Genomic DNA, 22913 nt, shown 5'->3' on the forward strand with positions numbered 1-22913 from the left:
GGTTTTTTTTTTTTTAATTTGATTTTTTTGGGGAATCATTTTGTTACGAAGTACCTAGCCCCTTTCTTCATGGAGTCTCATCCGGCTTCTGGAGATGTCAAACATTCTTATAATTTACGTACTACATTACAAGTCACAAGAGAAAGAGAATAATCAACACAGTCAAAGATTCAACTCTTCCGGATATTGATACAATTTTAGGAACTCGATCATTTTTCAAATTAATAATTGGTATTGGATACAGCGTAAATGATTCTTTTATTTCATTTCTGAATTGGCAAAAAAAGAAGCGATGTGTCGGACGTGTTTACTTCGTCATGACGAAGTAGGTGTTTCCATACTGACAACTGACAAGTCGAGTGAAAAACTGATTTCAATCAATGATGGATCAGGGATGAGTTTGAGATCACTCACTGGACACCCTAGACACTGGACAGCGAACAGTGGACAATGGACTAGTGGTGTTGATTAATCGATATAGATATCGATTAATCGATATAAAGTCATATCGATATCATATCGATATAAATTTCCATATCGATATTCTCAAATTATTTCGAGGTCAATGCTCAAAACACACATAAATTGAACTTTTGAATGGAAATTTTTCAAAATTTTGAGTGAGCATATCCGATTTTTGAAAATTATCTATGTTTTACGCTCTATAATTTGTTTTTTTCTTGAAATCTTTATGATAGATTGTATTACGACGAAACTTCGAGCTGAGTTAGTTAATTTTTAAGGTAATAAAGTATAGAAAATCCAGCATTGAAAAATATCGATATATATCGATATGTATCGATATCTCGGGGCAAATATCGATATGATATCGATATAAAAAATTTTAAAATATCAACACCACTACAATGGACACTTGATCATTGATCAAGGATCATCTGATCAGTGATCAGTCCGAAGCGCTGAGGAAAACCCTTGCTGCGCAGCTAGTAAAAAATCCATCAAATTCAGTTTCTGCGCACACCTTACTAACGTTAACGTCCTTGCCCCTGTAACATTCTGCAGTGCGCATTCTGCGTTCGGTAGTCGAATAGTCGATTTTTTCTTTCATTCGAAGTTTGCGAATGTTGTGGAGTGGAGAGTGAAGTTATTTATATTTTCAAATTGCTAAAATGATAACGTAATTATAATTTTTTATGGTTTAAAATATCAAATTTACTTTGAAATGTTCATTGTTTTACATACTGGGCGTTCGTATTCAGTTTAGTGTACAGTTTCGTGAAAATGTGCCGGATTTTTGTTGAAAGTTGATAAGTTGAAGTTCCTTGTTTTTGGTTTTCGTGTTTGTATAGTTCAATTTATATTTAAAAAATGAAGCTGAGCCTTATTACGTCGTTTTGTTTAATTTTTACCATTTGTGTTGTTCCTAATTGCGATGGAACGGTGGAAGGACAAGGAAACGAGCCGATCAATGTGGCTTCGCCTGCTTCGGTAAGAGTAGCAAATTTTCGACCACTAGCCAGTCTATGAGTCTATATAAGGTGGTTTGCATAAACTTGTGAATTCTGAAGATCACGAAAGAAAGAATATCCTCATGTCCAGCATCGCCCATCGAGCTAAAATTACTCGACGTACTAACTGGTTACAGCTAGTCCATTGTACATAATTGATATTAGTATTTTTCGCTTGTTTACGTACACAAAATCATCGAGGAATTGGCGATTTGAAATTTTTCGTTTGATCTGTCGACCTTTAATGGTCGTTAATTACCCATATGATTATAGTAAATGGTGTAATATACTAATGGACGTGTTTCTTTTCAGAATCCTGCCGCTTCTTCGACCGAATCAACGAAGCCGGAGGAGCATTTGGGTTTCGTTCAAGCTTTCCTCGGAGCATTTTCGGTGATAGTTGTCTCGGAGCTGGGCGATAAGACGTTTTTCATCGCTGCCATTATGGCTATGAGACATCCTCGCGTAATGGTCTTCCTCGGAGCTATATTAGCTTTAGCATTTATGACCGTATTATCAGGTAATTTAACCGAGCAAACGCTCGTACTCGACACTCGTAATACGGTTACATGACTTTTGCTCGATATTATATTATCTGCATATTATATTGTGATAACCGTCGTCGCATATAGCGCCCGGTATCAAATACGAGCTTTGATAGCACGCTGATAAAATTACGCGTACGATCATTTAACCGTAGGTTATGTACTCTGGTTACGCTCTATTCGATGCTGAACTATAATGAAACTTTACTCAGCTGATTACGTTGATTCATACAGTCAATTTTACACGTGTTTTACAACCCAGCCAGCGTAATTTATTTCCAATTGTTCGGTGCCATTCGTCGATTCGCAATTTTTCAATCGATTCGTATTGTATCAAACCAGCTTCGCATCAGCTCGAAATGTGTAAATAACCGTGACCTGTAAAAATTTTTGTGAATTTGACTTTCATACACATGGATCGCATCCAAAGTAAAACGTCACTCTTGTTTGTGTCATTAAATAACGGAGGAGTTATTAATTTGGCTATGAACGGTGTGTCCGCGATGACGTAGGTAGTACCCTAGAATTCAACAAAGAAGAAAAAAAAAAGGTTGATCGCGACCGTAATTAAAAGACGACGGGTACTCGTCGAATTTGGTTATCATGACGTCGCGTCGTGTCTCTTATATCTGTACACTTGTCCTAGTGGCTGAAAAATTTCTTAATATCGTTAACGTACTCGTCGTATTTGAAATTAAAACACTCATCCGCTGTCTCTAATGATACGATAACATCAAATTATGTCAATTTATCGAGGCCATTAAGATATTAAATTCTGAAAAAGGTTCTCGTGCTGTGAAAAAATTAATGTTTCTCGTGTAAACATTCTTCTTCAACCCTTGACGAAGTGTCACCAGAGAGTATAGTCTCTTTAGTTGGTAAAATAAGGCCAAAAACTTGCTTCGAAAATACTCGATGGTCAATATACGAGTAATAAGCTTATGGGAATTGAACTCGAAGCGTCAGAAATGGTCGAGTGAGACAAAAAACCTCGATAATGAAATCGATTATTACTCGATACGATGCTTTAATAATCATCACGTAAACGTACAAAAATTAATCGTAATATGTGGCGATGATACGTAATACAACTTACTGTTTCTTTTCGATACATACTGTTATGCTCAGACTCACCGAAACTAATTCGGTTAATTATAGCGTGAATATCAACGTTAGGAAAAGCATCAGTGTGTTTATTTCAATGCCCATGCCCTTGACTTGACAAATATGTCGATAGATTAGCCGGAAAATTTCTAAGAATTTATCGAATTTTTGTGTTTTTCTTCTCGTTTCAGTTGCTTTTGGATGGGCAGTGACATTCTTTCCTAAAAAATACACGTATTACGCTAGTACTATTTTATTCCTTATTTTTGGCGTGAAAATGATCCGAGATGGGATCAAGATGTCCCCTACTGACGCTCAAGAAGAGTACGAAGAAGTGCAGGCTGACTTGAGGAAGAAAGAAGAAGAGGTAATGATCAATTTCTCTTGTTCTCTTGTATATTTATGTTACGGTTAGGTACGTATAATTTTACGAAATAATGGATGTGGAATCAGGAATGGTATAATAATGGTTGTGTAAATAGTGCGACTCTGAGTCGATAAATGAGTTTCCTCGTCGAAGATTATAACCTAATTTACTATTTTTGAGCTAGAAATGTTACTGTAAGGGTGTAAAGTATTCATGGAATAATTTTACTGTTTTGAAGAAGATTTATTAAGGCGTGAGGATGAATTCAATTTGAGTTGATGGATTTTCAACACCTTACCTTAGTATAAATCCAAGAAAAAAAACACTTTTTGTGGAAAATGATTGGATTCGATCTAGTGATCCTGATCTGAACTAATTTAATTGAATTCAGGGAATGTCTGGATCAAGTCTGATCAGATCTATCAGATTTGGTTACAATCCAATCAGGCCTACCCTATTAGATCTGATCAAGTCAAGTTGGATCCTGCAGATTTCCGGATCTATTCAGATCTAATCATTTTCCGCTTGGATTTAGAATTTCTGTTAGCTTCTTTGACGAGGGAATGGTCAGGGATGTTTGTATTCGATCGAAACAGATTTACGTAGTTTTTTTCTGTGTTTGGAATAAATGAGAGGTTTCATGGAAAAGGCGCTTTAGTCAATTTTTTTTGTTTTTCTGATTTTTATAATTCAGAATTTATTTAATTTTTTTTGTTTTTATCAATTCCACCATTTTCAGTGAAATTGAAGTGTTCTTCCAGCCTCCAGGAAAAAAACGATTTTTGAAAATGTTTGCTTATAGAAACAAATTTCAAGTCTATTTGAACTTGTAACAATCAAGGTTTTTGAAGTGTAATGAATATGACGGTGGTCTTCATTTTGAAATTTCACTTCGATTTAGAATAATTATCAATTTTTCCGACAGGACTGTTTTGAATAACCCTCTTTTCAAGAAGAAACCTACTTCAGTCTCCCAACCAATGTTGATCTCCCCGTTCAGAGCCCTAAAAACAGAAAAAATTGAGTATCTTCTCAAAAAAAAAAAAAATCAGTCAACACTTTTTTCAACAATTTTTAGTTTTTGCAAAAGTTACCCTCTTTTTCAAGGAAAATTCTTTGTTTTTGTTTTTTTTTCCCAAATCCGGAAATTCCGTACGAGAAAGTCAGCATTGCTTGAGAAAACCAGGAAAGGTTTTTTCTTGGAAAGATGAATGATTTAGCATTCACAACACCAAGTTTTTTTCTGTAAGGGTGAGTCGTCCGTACAAAGGGACCCGCATTTTTTGGGGGGAGGGGGAGTCGGAGTTGGGAGAAGCGGGTTTCTTGAAAAAAGGAAGATACTAAGTGACATTTCAAAGTAGAAAATTCAAATTTAAAAAAAATGTTTACTAATTTCTATTTTATTTTAATTTTGATGAGCTCAGTACAGGAGTCCAACTTCGCTTAGAAGATCAGTGATGGATTTTCTCTTGAACAGGCGATAATTTTGAAAAATTCTGTTGCATAAATTGAAAATTTTTATCATCATTTTTTCATTACTTTTTTCAATTGAACATGTGGAGGGGAGGGTCTTCTACACACTTTTTTCCGGGATTGAGAAAAAAAATGAAAACCAACAATTTTGTGGGATGGGAGCAAGAAAATTCATAAGTTGAATAAGAACCACCCGGCCACCCTCATGAGACATTGGTTGTAATTTTTTCAAAGTGATTGAAATTGAGCGTTTTTCCGAACCATTTACTTGTAAGATTTATAAAAATTTAATTTTCAATGATTTTTTGAATTTTTTTGCCTCAACCCTACCTTGGAATCCAGTTTTAATTTTGAAGGTAAAGGGTTGACAGATCGAGAATCAGCCATTTTGATGATTTAAAATTTCACTAAATTGCATTTTTCTAAATTTTGGACTTCTTATTTTAGAGTTGAACGGTTTTAAAAATCGGAATCAGCGCCTTTGAAAACGCCTAATTTGATACTCTTTATCACTTAGATACCTATTTTAGTATGTATTTTGAAATTTTTTCATTTCCTCCCCCTCTCCCCTCCCTTTAAAGAGTCAATTTTTCGAAAATGATTAGAAATAAAATGCTTGATACATTTTGTTCAACAAACGTAACATTACATGATGACCAATTTTCACAATTTTTTAATTTGAATTCCTAGAAAATTACACAATTTTAAACCCTTTTACTGAACATTCAGAATTTTGGCTCATATTTCACTCAAAATTTTTTATTTGTATCGAGTTAGAAATCGTGGTGCCCTGCTTGAACGATGATAATACGTTTAAGTACTTGAACTGATACGTAAAAAATTATTGAAAAAACGTATGTATGTACAATGTACATACAACTTTGTTGTTGGTATATAAAACTAAGTTATTACCATTCTTACTTTTTAATGAGTTTTGGAGGTCAAAGTCAAAACATGGCGAGCTATAGCTGAAGAAAGGAATTGTAAATATTATTTCATCCATGTTTCAGTTTTTTTTCTCTGTTTTTAAATTCAAAAGTAGATTTCAATGATCCTTTATCAATTAGACTCATCACTCGTTTGTAGTTATACTCATAAAAAAAAAAAAAAAAAACTAAATAAGTTGAGTATTTTTTGCAAAATCCATCGTAACTTTTGACTCGAGTATCTGATGAGCTTCGGTGAAATGTACACTGATAATGATAACTTCTAATAGAATGTCTTTGAATAACATTGCAGGTTGATTTGTAGATGTACTTACTAACGTGTCAACGTGTCTGTTTGCATTGGCAAAACTTTCCTTTCTTTTACTGTTAACTCGTCGGTTCATCCACGTGCTGAATACTTCGGTTCGGTTCGGTTCGATAATATAGTATTTACACGTGAAAAATACTCTCGTTTTTCTTCGTGTCTGTGTCTGGTATCGTTTTGGCTCGATTTCATGACGTCAGTGAAGTCGTTGGCGTGTTGAGTAGTAATGTATTTTTGAATAATGAATTAATGAATGAAAAAAATTTAGGTACCGGCTCTTTTCTTGGGTAACTTTTATTTTTACGGACTTCCTTATATTCATTATTATCGAATCTTTCTTTAGTCGTGTCATAATAATGAACACAAAAGTCGCGACTCGATTGTATCGTATTCGCGAAAGAATTGATTACTGCTTGACCTAGACATTGAGTCGTTTGTTTAGAGAGAGAGAGAAAGAGAGACTGTCGCCGTCAATATTTAATCGAATTGTTGTACGCTCCAACTACTCAGCATTTTTTATTCAGCGCCCGAAGTTGTTTCTTTCTTTAATTTCGGTATTACGTGTACAAGGAAGAGAGAATATTATCTCATGTGCATCGTGTATCGTCGTCATAGACGAACACCATCGAAATCCTTGGTAAGGATTTTCAAAGAATCAAGGTCCCAACAGCAATTTTCAATTTACCCATATCGAAGCATCTAATCATTCGTAAACACGAGGATGATCCGAATCGTCAACGATTTGGTGATAAACGAAAGTATTTATAGGATGAGATAAGAATTACGTATGGGAGAGAGATGGTTTTTTGCCTCCTGACTTACTTACTTCATTTCAGTAATTTGAATCGATAAGAATTCTCATGTGAACTGTGAAGTGGAGATGAATGATGATGATCGACCAAAAAAAAAAAAAACTGTTCAATGAAGAGGAATGTCTTCGAGCTTGGAAAAATTTTATAAACTTGTTGTATTTTGAATTTAGTATCTACTTTGATGTTACAATTAATTTTTAACGAATTTGCTCTCGTGGTTGAAAAAATCTTCGACAGTCATCTTCCTTTCTTCTCTTTTACTTTTATTTAGTCAATTGGTAGATAATATAGTATTTGTACTGTCAAAGCTATATTATTGCAAATGCTTGTATTGCAGTATGTCTGGAAAGTCCGCATAAGCGCTTTTCAAATTTTTATTGTATGAAACGGAGAATAATAACAAAAGTTCTCAAGGCTCATTTATAATGGTAATAGAAATTCACAAAAAAAATAAATGAAAAAGTTGAATTTGTGGTTTTCAATAGAACCATTTATACTTGTAATAGAAATTCTCCTATTAAAAACCATAGATTCAACTTTTTCATTTATTTTTTTTTGTGAATTTCTATTACCATTATAAATGAGCCTTCACTTTCTCAGAATCTTGATGTGTAGGTTTCTCCAAAATGGGTTCAACTTCTCAGCAAGGTGCTCAAAAATACAGAAATCAAGATGCAAGAAATCAAGTCGAATTGTTGTGTTTGTGTATATGATACGATATGTTTTCACGTCAGGTGCCCCTGCCCCCCCCCCCCGGTGTATCCTGGTAGCAGAGCATCGAAGTTTTTAATTTTTCAATCTCAACATCAACTTGAGAACTATTCCTGAAGGATGTAATTTTCTCAAGATATTTATCCTCTCTGTTCAGTATTTTAGTTCAGTTTGATAAAAAGTGGATTTTGAAGCATTTCGTTATGGGTTTAGGGTTGGAGAATTTGATTCTGTTCTATGGAATGAGCTTCATAGTGACCAACTTCGAAATTTGAGGGTGAACCAAACAGCTGATTCTCGTACTTATGAAATTTTCAATTAATTGAATTGAATCAAATTTTCAATTTACTCATATCGAAGCTTGTAATTACTCGTATACACGAGGATGATCCGGATCGTCAACAATTTGGTGATAAAGAAAAGTACTCATAGGATGAGATAAGAAGAGTGAGACAGGTATTTTCAAATCTGCCTCCTAGCATGCTTACTTTCGTTTCAATTTGAATAGTTGGAAATTCCCGGGTGAAGTTGGGACGATGATCGACCAAAAAAAATGAGTCTTGGAACATCCACGTAAAAAGTTTTTTTACTAACAATTAGTGAAAAAAACCACGCTCTGCTACCATGTTTCATTTTTTGCATCAGAAAAATCCCAATTCATCATTTGAAAAAACATTTGAAAACCTTGCTCTGCTACCATTTTCATTTTTTGCGTCTTGGAAAACACCGCCATTCATCCAACTCTTACGATTACTGAAAAATGAAAAAAACCACGTTCTGCTACCATGTTTCATTTTTCACTCTTCGAGAAATCCTTACTCTTCGTGAATAAAAATCTTCATTTCAAGGAAAAAACCATGCTCTGTCACCCTTTGTCTTTGCTTAGTTTTGTACACTATGAAGAACCTCTTTTTGATCATCTTGCTAATGAAGATCTATAAATTATGGATATCTACCTATCATTAATAATCCGTAACCATAACCGAGCTACTTTTGCATTCTCCATTCAATAAAATGTTGAAAGCAATTATCCGCAGTTTTCAGAAATACTGAAGAGTATGTATTATTCAACTATTTTAACAAGATCATGAGGTGTGTAGAGTTTATTTTTCTTCTTTATTTCTGTCTCTTTGTTCGGAATAATGATATAATGATAATGATAATGACTATAATTGAAATAACGAATTAATTTAGCATAACCTGGCTACATTTGCGACTATTTATTTCGATAAGAGTATTGTCCTGAAAGGTTCTTAGCGTAATATTTACTACTGTTTCGTAATTACTGTCTTTGATATGCATACTAAACGTGTATGTGTAAATGTGTATTAGATAAGAATATAATTCTTCGTACAGCTCGGTTTGTATGATCATATAAAAATTTGTACGTATGTACTTGTACATTTGATAAATCTATATAGGTATAGTCAGGTCTAAATGTATGAAATGTACATAGGTATAAGGTAACACCTGTATAATATATGTTTATATTGCACATAAATGTAAGACTTCCGAAAATTTCAAAGAGATTTTGCGATGGTATTTATGATACATGTGATGAGAGACGCCGATGGCTCCTATTTTAGGATAATTATCCGCTTAAGCGGATATTCGGAAGACGTACTAAGTAATATAATACTTACTTAAGCGGCAGGGAAATGACGTTCAAACTTTAAAAAAAAAACACTGTTATTTTTTATTTTTTCCTATATGCACCCTATTTTTTGAAGAGAAGATGCATGTTTAAAAAAAAAAGTACAAAAAATTAAGTACCTATCTATAGGATTTAAGACGTTGACTTCTATTTCACCTTAATTCAATTATCCGTCATTTTGCGTGCTGTTTAAAGTTTTTAACTTCAGAATAATAGTCTATAGAAGTTTAAACGTGGCATGATGGTGTTTTTTTTTTGCTCTATTCAACTAAGCTATCGATTCAGGTTTTTGTGATTCGACTTCGATAATGTATGTACGTGATTAATGAACAGATTATTGATTTGGTGCTGGGTTGAAGGAGTAGAGCATTGATTGTGTTTGGCATATGTGGGTTAATGTGTGTGACACGAGTGATATTTCCAAAGTAAGTAATGAATTTACATCGCATTGGGATTAAATAAAATGTTGCCGAGTTCATTTTTGTTGACGAATGATCAATAGAAGTGTAGAGGGGGGAGGGGAAAGAAGTACTTTTCCTTATCGAGCCATATGATTGTGCGATTAAACGAGGTGTTGGGTGATAAAACTTGCGTTTTATTTTTTTTGGACAAAATTCAACTGAAAATTTGGTCTTGATGACGCAGTTTTGTGGACTACGTATGCCAACGTTGATTTTGAAATTGTACTGTTGATAATTGATAAGAAACGAAAATTTATCCAACATGGTGAAAAAATCTGCTAGGATTTTTTAAAGTAATTTTTACTCATTTATGTTCTTGAATTTTTAAGTAAAAAATAAGTGCTTCAGAATTTAATTTAAAATGTAAGATTTTCGATTTCTTGAAAGTAAAAATTTTATATTGAGGATTTGGAGCCCAAATTTAAAATTTAAAAAGAATTGGATTCGATATTGGTTGAATGTAGTCCAGCTCTAATCTTTATTTTAAATCTTGAGAAAATAATTTTTTTCGCTTTGCCATTTCCATTTTTATTTTTCAGTTTTTTCCATTCGATACGATTTTTAATTTGTGGTAAATGTTGAAATTATTCGAAAATAGCGATGTTTTAAATTTTTGTATCCAAATCATTGCTGAATTTTGAGTTTTCATTATATATATGTACTATATAAAAATTAATTACAATAGAAGAAATCATTCAAAAAATTTTTCTAGGGTGAAAATTATTGGATGATTAAGTCTGATAGATCCAATCAGGTCTCCCTCATTGAGTCTGGCCACTAGCCAAGTTTGAACATATCTAGATAATTGGATTCAGTCAACTAGAGAATTTCCTAATCTGATCTGATCAATGAGATCTAATTAGATTTGTTCAGAAAATGTGGTTAGATCCATCAGGTATAGGTACCCTATTGGACCTGATCAGGTTGAACGGCTCTAATCCGATCAAAACGTTGATCTGACGAGGTATGATCAGATGCAATCATTTCCTTGTGGGGTAATCAGAATAAAATTATAATCCCTCCAAGTTGTAAAAGCCTAGTGGAAACTGATTGGATTTGATCAGACCTGAACATTTACTGGATTCAATATTTTGATGGGATCTGATCTTCATCAAACTTGGCCACACCTTGTTAGATTGAAGTTTTGATCGGATTGGATCGTAATATTTTTAAAATTCAATGAAAAAAATTCGTTTATAATTTTCAAGAAGTAAAGTGTTTCATTTTTTTGTTTTAAGTATCATTCTATTTTTTTTTTATCAATTTTTACGTTTATTAAAACATATGCCGGTGAATGAAATGCATTTTTTATGTACATACCTATAGGTACTTATTTTAATAATTTATAATACATAGGTATGTACCTACCTACCTACCTACTTTATTTATGAGAACTTTTACTGACAAAAATTGAAATTTTTATTTTTTTTAAAATGCAAGAAACATACTTATTTTTAATTTTTAAAATTTTGTTTAAATTCAATCTCATCATTTTCTTTTTTCTTATTATTTTTTTATCCACCTTGGAATGATATAAAATGGCCTCTTTATTTTTTTATCCATTCGAAAAATATGTTACCTTTTTGAAAATTAGCGAGTGTAGTGTAACTATATATGTAACTTCAAGTTTTCCAATACACTCGTCGATTTACAAATCAGCCAATAAAATTTTCCGTCCATGTTTATTACTCCTGAAAGGTAATTAAATTACGATTTTATCGCTACTTACGATAACGACGGATCCTTTATTTCTAAAATTACTTTGAATGGAAAACTTGCTGTAAATATTGCGAGTAAATGCGATAAAATGTCGGTGTCTGAGGTTTCAGGTTGAATAAGATCATAAATTCGGTCGTAGACAATTTCAAATTTATTGGGCGAATATTTGAAAAAAAAACAAAACAAAAATGAAATAGCCTACTCGTAAAACCATACAAAATAAATCCACAGTTATTTAACAGTGATTGATTTTATTCTACGAGCGCCATAGTTACTTAAAATGAAATTAGCTCAAGCTTGATCAAAATTTGTTGGTTTAACTGGAATTTAAAATAAGTCGTTTATTCAAATTTGTTTTTTGATGTTGATACAGAATCTTCAAAAGTACACATGTCAAAATGCACTTTATTAGTATAAAAGGTTATTTTTGGCTTGAAATTTGCTCTCGAATGTAGCTTTGTCGCATCGGTAAATTACTTCGCGTTCTGTACCTCACATAGGTTCATACATTTTATGTACTACTTACACAAAATGATAATGTATAAATATCTAATTTATATTTCGTTATCGCATTCAAGTAGCCTTCAAGAACTTATTTAATACCGTTCTTGGTTCAATAAATTATTTTATAATCACGTGATTTAAGATAGCAACTCGAGCTCTCGGAATTACCTCTTTATGCGTTCGATAACGATGTTACCTATACAAATTGTATTCACAAAAATGTTTTATGCTGTTTAATTTGGCGAATATTTTATAAATGCACAGACCTACTTTATCTCTATGAGCGTAACTATGCGACGATTAATCAACTTGAATCATCGGCGAAAAAAAAAATATATATTACAGGGTGTCCAGGAAGTGAAAATTTGATTGTACGTAAATGGAATACTTATTGTCTTAGTGAACATCGTGGCTACTTTTAATATTTGAAGTGATAGATGTTATTTAAAGAGAAAAACAAAAATGACCTTTTAACAATGAATGTGGGTGATACGATACTTGAAAAAAGAATAAAATTTGATAAAATGAATTTCTGCCTAAATTACAAAATAAAGGAGGTTTTAAACGGATTTTTGAAAAAACTCGTGATTTAAAAAATGATCCAGGACGAAGATTGTGCTTCGATGGCTTCGAGTAGTGAACAAATTTTATTACGACAATCTGATTTTTGAAAGATCTAACCTATTCATTTTGAGTATTTTTTTTTCAATGGTTTATGTAAATTTTCAGTTTGTTCGTTTACCTATACTTTGGACACCTTATATAATTATACTTACATCTCTTATAACAATTATAATATGTGAAGCAGGCAGGAGAAAAATGTCTCAAATATCTAAACATCCATTTACCTACTACTTTTATTCTACCTACATAAAACAGTACATACCTATAATAATACTTAAACGTGTATTATAATAGCGTCGATATTGTTTTTAAAACACTTGTGTTTTTTTCTGTATTATTCATTTGTTGGTGTGGGAATTTGTGAATGGTAGCACGCTAAAAAATTAAAATCGAAAAAGCCAAAGAAGGAAGCTGTTTCTCCTACCATAGAACCTTCAGACGGTGCTATTCTGGTGCTTCCAGTTACTGTTGACAATATTGAAAGTACGAAAAATGGTAAAAGCGAAGAAGCTGATAAATCCAAAACTATTCCCCAGGTAAGGTTTGCCCTGCTTTAATTTATTATTTGCACTATAGAGCGTGTTGTTTTTTTTATGGTTTGCCCCCGTTTGGTCAATCCTTTTTTGTTTGTCCTCCCCTTTTGCTATTGTATAAGTAAAACATTCTTCGTATAGGATGCATTGCATATTAAGTATTGGTGGAAGATAATTTAGAGGAAGATGAAAAAGGAACGATTTATGAGATTTTATATGTTTTCGTTGTTGTACTCGTATTTGAAAACAATATAGCTTTTAGAGGGGAAAAAATTGGTAACTGGTTTTTTGAATTTTAAGCAAAGCGAGTTCATTGTGTTTGAAAGTGTTAGTGATCGAGTCCGGATGAATTACTATTTGTATGTAATCGTACATTCGCATTTGTTTATTGAATTTCACAACCTAAGTGCATATTTTAAGTAGCCTATCACTTCGCTTGAATATTACTTATAAGAAATATTATCATATTGGCGCATGAAAATGCCTATAGTCGGTTGCTTGCATCGCATCGCATCGTTTAAAACATATATTTTTATGCATCGGTTATGTAATGTGTGTCACAAAGATCATAGGGTGATGGTCTGGTTTGAATTTGGTGGTTACACGAGAGGTTTTTCAAGTTTAATTGGGATGGAACAGGGTGTTCCTAGTGTCTGCGTCTATATAGCCTTGCATTTTTGTCTGCACGCATATTTCGTGTAATCAGGTGAACTTGATGTAAGTACGAGTAGTATAAGATGAGTTTGATATCCAGGACTTGATCTCTCAGCTCGAGCTAAAATATTTTCAATGATTTATCTGTGGAGTAGGATTTTTGCTAAATGAAAACGTGAATTGGAGAAAAACCCATATTTACTCAGAAATAAATGCATCCATGGAGTCAGTTGTAGGCTCTGGAACATTTTGATTTGTGTTTTTATCGTTTCATCTTTACACCGGAAGTAGGTACTTTTGACTCGATTTCCAAACAATAGATTTCTTAGTTTCAAGTTTCAAAGGCCAAGGTCTCCAAAAGAAGCCCTGGACTGGGTGGAGCAATATACCTTATTTCTTAGGTGGAATTGGAAGGTATTGAAGGCAGGTATTTAGGAAAATTCGAAAAATACTATAATAAAGAAGATCTCTCAAATGTGCAAAGGACCTTTTTTGTGGTGAATAAAATTTCCTACATTTTGTTACTTAAATGTAAATCTCGAGTTCTGAAAGTTGAAACGATGAAAATAACTTGGTAAAAGTGAAAAGTGTTGCCACACTGGACATAATGTTTTGATTTTAACAGATAATCGTTTTAAATTTTTTTTCTAAAAGTTTTCATTTTTCACCAAAATATTATTGTTTTTTACTGAAATGGAAACTCTTAATTTTTTTTAAGCTTATGATCTTTACTTTCACGAACAATTGTCATTAAAAAAAAAATGAAAATATCATATTCTTCTGCTAGAATGGAAATTTCTTATTTTCTTTACCAAAAAATTGTCATCCCCCCACCCCATATTTTATTCACCAATAATTGACTGACGCGTTCCTAAAATATTGTCATTTTTTTCTCCAAAAATTTCAGTTTTTAAAACCAAAAATTTATCATTTTTTTAAAACAAAAAATCACCGTTTTTTAAACTGAAAATTTTAATTTTTTAATCAAAAATTGTTAATTTTTTTCTCTAATAATTGTCATACTTCATCAAATATTTTCAAAAAAAAAAAAATATTGGACACGTTTTCACATTTTTTTCATTCAAAATTGTTGCTCTGGTCTCCTTTCTTTCGCTAAAAGTTTGTAATTTCCTGCTAAAAATGTCTTTTTTTCACTGAAATGAAAAAGTAATTTTCAATGATTTTGAATAACCTCAAAATCCATCGAAAATCACTTTTGCTCCCTAGTTGAATAAACTGCTATTCTACTTAAATGGTCACATTTTGTTCGCATTGAAATGGTCACTTTTTCACTAGAAGGTGATGGTTATTTTTTTCGTCAAAAATTATCATTTTCATTTGAAATTTCTTTCATTTTCTTTCAGGAGTCAAATGATATAATTTTGTTAGAAATCTCCTCACAAATTTTTATTATTATTAATTATTATTTTTGAAGTTCAAAAAACAAATAAATTACAATTTTTGTTTTTTTTAAAATTGGGGGTGGTGGTGGGGGAGGAAGAGAAAGAGGATATTTTCATTTTTTCAATTAAGTATCTCAAAATTTGACTTGAAAAATGATAGCGAGTTTTGTGAGATGTGCCAATACTTTTTGGTCTCCACTGCATGCTAAGATGTCCTGTAGGGACACCTATTATTAGACCAGTCGCCAGAAGTAAGGGTAGTTCTCTAGATAGCGGTCAAAGATGTCCAAAATTGCTGCCATCTGTTGGTATGTAATTTCATTGTACCTAAGTACATAATTGGCTAATGGCTATAATGGTTCTTATTACCCATTGCTTTGTTTAAAATGTTTCATCATCAGCGGTAAAAAAAAAGTAATTTTCTCTGCTTCTCATACATCCCGAGCGATAAATAAAACAGCGTATGCAATGGAAAATAAATGATAAGATTACACATGTGAAAAGAAATGATGATTAATAATATGTTCAATTCAATGTGAAGTTTCAATAGATAATTAGGTGAATCAGTCGTTTATCAGATTTAAATATTGGATTGTATTTTGTAAATTGTAAATTATGAGAAAAAGGAAATAAATGGGTTCAGGTTCCAAAAAGATTTTCTGGATTAAAAATGAAAATTGGGTAGTTGGGGCTGTGGGTATACATATGAAGCATACGTTTCCAAAACGCACTAAGTCCATTTTTTTGATTTTGAGATAAACACAAAAAACTGTGTCAGACTAGTACATCGTGTGGTTTCACATTCTACCCTAGCAAAATTGCTTTGTGTATTCTTTCCGATACTAACTCCATTTTGAAAAAAAAAAATATTCACTTTGGTGCGGCTGTAGAGCACGTGTTATGTTGCAAACCTGTGGACTTAGTGCCGTTTGGAAACGTAATATACTTATCCCCAGGTGAATGAAAAACGCTGAAAACATTAGTAGTTAGTGTCGTTCGGAAAAGTATTATTCTTGTCCAAGAAGAGCTGAGTTAAAACTAATTTTTTTGATGATAATACTCTTTATTCTGATTACTTCGTTGATTCGTTTACTCTTAAATTAACGAAAAAGAAAAAAAATCAATAAAAAAAACCATTTAGTTAAAAAATTTATAAAAAAAATCAAAAAAGAAAACTATTCATCTTTCGTTGACACCAAAATGTAAAATACAAACAAGATCGCATTGAAATAAAAAAATTTTTCATCATGAATTCATTTTTTTATGGACTTAGTGCATTTTGGAAACGTAGAAATGACACACATGGTTTTCAATCCCTCGTTTCTCATTGAAATATTCATTTTTTCTTAAAACGTGATACACCGTTGCATTCGGGAAGCAATTTTATGATAGATGGCGTTGATATCTCAAAAATCTTAAAAATGGACTTAGTGCGTTTTGGAAACGTATGCTTCATATGTGTATAAAGTTGAAGAGTAAGTGCTGTATGAATAGTTCAATTTGGAACCTATGGCTGGTAGTGGTACATTTTTGTGATTATGTGAGATAGAAAGAAGGCATTTATTGAGTACATGTGCGCGCATCTGCTTAGTGCGCATGCGTAGGATCATGTGTCACACATGGTAGTATGTGTGCGCACTGTGTCATGCGCATAAGTGTTGAGGAGTACATTGATGATGCGCGCGCATAGCCTGCGTGTTGATTGTTGCGCACAGAACCAAATATATTACGTAGATGATGGATGAATTAGAATTTAAATTAAAGAAATGAAGTAGGTATGTTGAATAAGGTGTTCTAGTTATCTAGTTTGAATTGGCAATCGAATGACATTGGTGGCTGGTCATGATATGTAATGTACCATACCATAGTATGAATTCATGTTCTCTATTACACTTTTGGTTATTAAAAGGGGGCAATTTCATAAGTTTTTTTTTCTCTTTCGAGATTAAGAAGTCATACGGTGACTTTTTAAATCGATATTTGAACATCTTTCAATTTTTTTTAATGAGGTACATATTACATTCCCTTCATACTCATATTCACAGCAGGCAGCAATATCATAACATGAGTTTTTTTGCTGATCTGAACGAGTTCTGTCACATGGTGCTGGTTCACCCGATACAAACTAGGACACCGTGTACATACAAGGTTGATTCAATTTAGGTGTGTAGGCAATAGGCATTTAAGCACCACACATTAGATTTTGTAAAACCGCAGTATTTGATAGTTCATTTTTCTTTCTTTCATGTTCATCGAATTATGTGTACCTAATTTAGTTTAGTTTGAAGGTAAAAGAATGTTTTACTTTGGAATAGCTCGTACTTTCGTACTCGTACATATGTAAATCTACCGCTCTGAGTGTAAATAAGCCTGTCCATTGTTCTGCTTCGAGCAATCGTATTTTGTACGGTAATCATTTGGAAGTTGAATCAAAATCGTGGTAGTTGCAAATTTTAAAATCAACGGAAACGTTTTGCACGTCAACATCTTTAGTACGTACTCGTATAGTGAATACAGCGTGTTTATTGCATATAAACATCTTTCTTCTTTGGCTAATAATTTCTATGGAGGAATCACGCGATTGCTTTTACTCTTAGTCTTATGTATAGCATCACGATGAAGAAAAGAGACGATTAGAGATATCTACTTATTTATTAGTGATGTTTGTATTGTTTGTAATAATGTACATTGAAGTTGAACGAAAAATTTATCAATATGTAGATGAAAGATGACCACCATTCTACTCATCTTGCATTTTTATTTTTATATCTAATGTAAATAATACCTAACGAATTGCTAAATGGTGCTAAATGCGGGGAAAAAGTAACACTGGTCACCTTTCTAAGTATCGTTGCGTCAAATATTAACACACATCTGTGGTTTGTGTTGCCTATTTAACAAATTAACGGAGGAATATAATTATTATACTTTTGGATGGTGCGCTGATTGTTCGCGATAATGTCTTATGTGTATTGTGTACACTTGAATATGATGTATAGGGTGTTCATAGATGAGTATCAGCTCTGAGACTGGTAGTGCTTCGAAAACTTGATGAATTTCAAAACGATGTTCGTGGCAAGAGGGACATAAGTACGAAGGAGTGTTGAAGAAAAATACACTCTCCAAGTGTGAATTTACTCAGTTTCTGAGGTAGTTCGAAACGTTGAAAAGATAATCTCGGTTTTGGGCTCTCATCTAACGCTTGAGCTGATGAATTGATCAATTCTGAATTTCTGTCGTACTTTTATGGAGTACAGTTCGGTTGAAGCAGTGCCAGAAAATAAATAATGAAGGTTTAAAACTCGAAAGTGAACATTTTTCATGCTGAAATCTGAATTAATTCGTAATCCAGAAAGCATGGATCAGCTCGTGTGATTTCCATCCTTTGAATTTCACGATAGTGTTGCTTGAATGGTTTTATCGAATTTATGCCAATTTTATAGACCCCTGATTCTTGTAAACTTACCTCTTTTTTCTCTAAAAAATTCTAATGTGAAAATCTGTTGAAAATTACATGAGGTATTAAAGACAATACCGTGGGTAGGTAGCTTTTGAGTAAAAAAATTTGAAAAATGCTTAAATTTAATGAAAATTGTTTGAAATACGAGAAATTATCATTTCAATATATTTCACGAGTACATAATTTGAAAACTCGTTCGAATTTTTCGTAAGAATTTCTAAAATATTATTAAAATTAAGTAAGCTCGTGAAACACCAAAATATGTTGGGAAAATTATTAACCATGATTCATGAAAATGTTTTGAAAAGTAACAATTTTGCTAGAAAAGCTAAGATATCTGGAAAAATTTTCAGTTCGAAAAAAATATTTAAAGTTATGCAAATGTTAACTGTATGCTCTTAAATTTATGCAAATATTGTTGAATTGTAGAATAAATCTGTTGAATTGGTACAAAAATTATTCAAAATAATGAGGAAAAAAACCTAAATGCATTAAAATTCTAAAATACGCAAAAATCCAAAAAAAATTCTAGGACTGAAATTTCATTGGAATTGCATAAAATATTGTAAAAAATTTCACGAACTTGTCGAATTTTCACGAAAAACGTATTTAAAATCATCTCAAAAATATCAGCGAGTGTATAAATTGGGTAGAAATGATGACGAATGTTAGATTGTATTTCAAATACGTTTTCTGTGCTATTAATATTTCTGACGTGCGTAATTAGTCTATTTTCGAATCATTAGGTATTACGCAAAAAACAATTTATGTTGAAAATTGGAGCTACTATTTTTTTTTCAAATCGGTAACATGAAAAAAACAGGTTTTGACAAATTTAAAGTTCATCAAAGAAAAAAAAATGTGTTCAATGGTAAATAATTATCTTCCTTTTCTCCTTCTATTTTTTTTAAATTTATTCATTTTTTTGGAAATGAACATTAGTTTCTTGTTGTCTATATTTTAAAATCATGAACTATTGCGAAAAATACTCATAAATGTTGTCAATTCTCATAAAAAATTTTAAATTGATGCGAACATACTTACCTGTTTATTTATGGCAAAATTCAATAATGATGAACAAATTTCCAAATATTTTCTGAAGATTTCAGAATTACTCAAAGCTGCTCTGAACCGGTTTCAATCGATTTAGGGGTGTCAAATGTAGGATTCATTTCAAATTTCAGCTTTCTACTTGGACTTTGACAAGAATTTATTTTTCAACAATTTTCCAAAATTCGACAAATGAACTTCAGCATCTTAAATTTTGGCCGATGCGATATTTTTGCACGATTTTGTGATCTACCTACATAGATTTGTGAACACTCTAATTTTCTTGAATTATTACCCCCCCCCCCCCATTTTGTAATTTGAACTATTTCTGATTCAAAATTGATTTTTTCAAGTTTTTTTTTTGTGTGTCTAGGAAAAAGATTTTTTAGTACGTACCTAGACCTACCTACCTACCTACCTACCTACCTACCTACTTACCTAATATCTACCTTATTCTTCAAAATAAAACGTTAGGAAAATTTATAAGTTTTTTACAGTTTAATGATTTAGGCATGGAATTTTTCTCAGGTTCATAATAATAATTATTTATTGATTTTTGATCTAATTTGAATTACTGCTACAATGCTTCGGAGAATTTTAATGTAATTTAGATCAATCATTGAGGCATTTAAAAACGAATTTTTGTAATTTTTGCTGAAATTTTAGTATGTAGTTATGGTTATTTTGGATCTATTTTTCAATTTTTTTTTTTATTTGTGAGAAATCAGAATATTTTGTAGATCTGTCATCTCAACCAAATTTTCCTCCTTTTTGAAATTTTACATTTTTCATATCGGTTTTCTAATACTGCAAAACTACGCTGTATACTTACTTACATCTTGACCAGGTTCTGATAATTAATATTCGTGATACAGTGATACACAATTTTTTCAAATATGAAATCATACTTATCTAGTATGGAATTCCACAGTGTGATTATCTTCTACGTAGTTACTCGTATGATGTAGTGTTTTTGTCACTATCGCTGCAATATAAATGTACATACGTCAGTCATCTAGTATGATACTATGTTCAAGACAACAAAAACATCGAAACGTTACGAATCGTCAATCATAGATAGATGTAATACCATCCATTTGTTTTCATTAATTCACCAATCATTCGATAACATTCATTTAGAATTACTAAGGTTTCTGTAGCCTTACTAACGGAACAGTTGGACTTGGAGTAAAATGATTGGAGTAGGTACCTATTTTGATATTCATGTGTTTGGTTTTTGATTTCAGTTCGAAAAAGAAACTCTTACGAAGGACGTTGAATCCGGATACATAAATAGAAACTCCAAAGTTAAAATACTCAAAGTTTTATCGCATATCATTGTGCAAGCATTCACGCTGACTTTCCTGGCCGAGTGGGGCGATAGATCTCAGTTCACTACGATTATATTAGCAGCCAGAGATGTAAGTTTTATACGAGCTATTTTTCATTCTGCCACATTAAAAAAAATTAAATTACGTGCATTAAAAAATAATACGACGAAATATTTACCTATGTGTAAAATTTATTCTGATGATGTAAAATTTGTCCACAGAATGTGTACGGTGTTGCATTAGGTGGTATCGTTGGGCATGGTATTTGCACCGGATTAGCTGTGATCGGCGGTAGATTTATCGCGCAGAAAATTTCAGTCAAAACAGGTGAGTTTTTTAAAAAAGAAAATTTTTTCCAAAAAATTGCATCTTGACAATTTGTTTCCATGTTTGGAGAGAATTTTTCGTTGAAAATTTCTTTTAAATTATAAAATTGATTCTAATCGAGCAAAATAACACTCTTCTGCACCTTCTCTCGAAGTTTTTAATTATTTACGGCAAACTGAGTATGCAACTTGTTCAACATGTCGTTAAAGTTGCCTACCTTGAATAACGTTGTAAAAATGTAGGCGTTTTGGTGAATGATTTTATTCATTTTATTACTACGTAGGAGAAGTTAGAATGCATTCTGCGGAATCAGAATGGCTTTCTTGGAGAAATTCACACTCACTAGCAAAACCCTAAATGATTTTTTTTACATTTATAATTTTTTATTTTTTGCAGTTACCATTGTTGGTGGATTCGTTTTTATTATATTCGCTGTGATCACCGTATTTCTAGAAAGTTAATGATATACTTATACCTTCACCTACGTAAAGTCTCTGCATCGAGTACGTTGTTAGCGTAATTATTGAAAGAAAGAGAAAACGTCACGTCGCGAATGCGGTACTTCCATAAGTATAATACTTACTTCCTCCCCCCCCCAAGTTTATGTAATTGCGCTTTCCGTGAAATTGAAAATAATTTCATCGTAGTTGATTTGTAAACTACTTAAATGTTTTTGTTTCTTGAATTTTAACTACATTTTAAACGTTTTTTTGAAAAAAAAAAATATTGTGTGGTTATTTTTTCAATTTTTAATGCACAAATACCTCCAGGTTCAGATATGTATTGTTTGTCGATCTGTGAAAGTTGTATGTTCAAATGATGGTATTTTGTTCTTATGGTTGTGATTTGAACTAGTAGAAATTGATGTAAAGTTGTGTGAGTTTGTCGAAAAGTGATTTGATTTGATTTTTTTTTTTTGGAAGTGCTCGTATGTGTGAGCTTATAGTTTAGGTTGAAACCAAATTATGTTTGGGATCGAAGAACTACGTTTGATACCTTTTTTAGGGCGCATATGTTTTATGATGATCGAGGTTATTATTTGTATAGCCTATGATTCATTTTTTCATTGATGAATGGAACAGAACCTGAAGTGCGTTAAAAATTACTTCTTACCTATTATATTGGTGCAATATTTGTTGACAAACATACTTACCTAAAAGTAGCGCATTACCATACCATGTAATATTTTTACCTCTTTTTTTCCATTTTTTAAAACGAAAAGCGAATCATTCTGATTTTTTAAAAAATTGTTATTATTATTTTTGTTACGTGTGATGAATTAATTTTATAGACGTTGAAGTGTAAACGTCGGAGTAAGTTTTATTTCCAAGTTTTGTAAATTATTGTGTATGTAAATTATTTTTGTGAGATGAAATATAAACGTTATATTTCCGTTTTTATTTTAATTACAACGATGTTTCATTTGTATTTTTTCTTGTACCCATTTTTCGAAATTGGATG

The 22913-nt window shown here is 32.0% G+C and overlaps 1 protein-coding gene and 1 long non-coding RNA gene across 3 annotated transcripts in view; both read left to right on the top strand.

Annotated features, from left to right (window-relative positions):
- The window catches only part of LOC135849235 (uncharacterized), a 111906-nt gene that overhangs the window by 54013 nt on the left and 34980 nt on the right, over positions 1-22913 (top strand). The gene's annotated exons all lie outside the window — the stretch shown is intronic.
- LOC135848973 (putative divalent cation/proton antiporter TMEM165) lies at positions 916-22858 on the top strand. Of its 2 annotated transcripts, XM_065369082.1 has the most exons (7): positions 916-1449; positions 1782-1989; positions 3310-3485; positions 13066-13230; positions 21042-21215; positions 21347-21452; positions 21849-22858. In XM_065369082.1, the coding sequence occupies exons 1-7, from the start codon at positions 1330-1332 to the stop codon at positions 21911-21913; spliced, it is 1014 nt and encodes a 337-aa protein (XP_065225154.1). In that variant the 5' UTR covers positions 916-1329; the 3' UTR covers positions 21914-22858. The 2 variants fall into 2 exon arrangements, with proteins under 2 accessions (XP_065225154.1, XP_065225155.1); XM_065369083.1 differs by lacking the exon at positions 13066-13230 and having other exon boundaries at positions 917-1449.

Source organism: Planococcus citri, chromosome 5, assembly GCF_950023065.1.
Source record: "Planococcus citri chromosome 5, ihPlaCitr1.1, whole genome shotgun sequence".
In the NCBI taxonomy this organism is placed as follows: Eukaryota; Metazoa; Arthropoda; class Insecta; order Hemiptera; family Pseudococcidae; genus Planococcus; species Planococcus citri.

Excerpts from the sequence above, each read along its gene's own strand:
- LOC135848973 (XM_065369082.1), top strand. The coding sequence starts at position 1,330 with ATGAAGCTGAGCCTTATTACGTCGTTTTGTTTAATTTTTACCATTTGT. Across the intron at positions 1,450-1,781 it reads ATGTGGCTTCGCCTGCTTCG|AATCCTGCCGCTTCTTCGAC; the intron begins GTAAGAGTAGCA and ends GTTTCTTTTCAG. Across the intron at positions 21,453-21,848 it reads GAAAATTTCAGTCAAAACAG|TTACCATTGTTGGTGGATTC; the intron begins GTGAGTTTTTTA and ends TATTTTTTGCAG.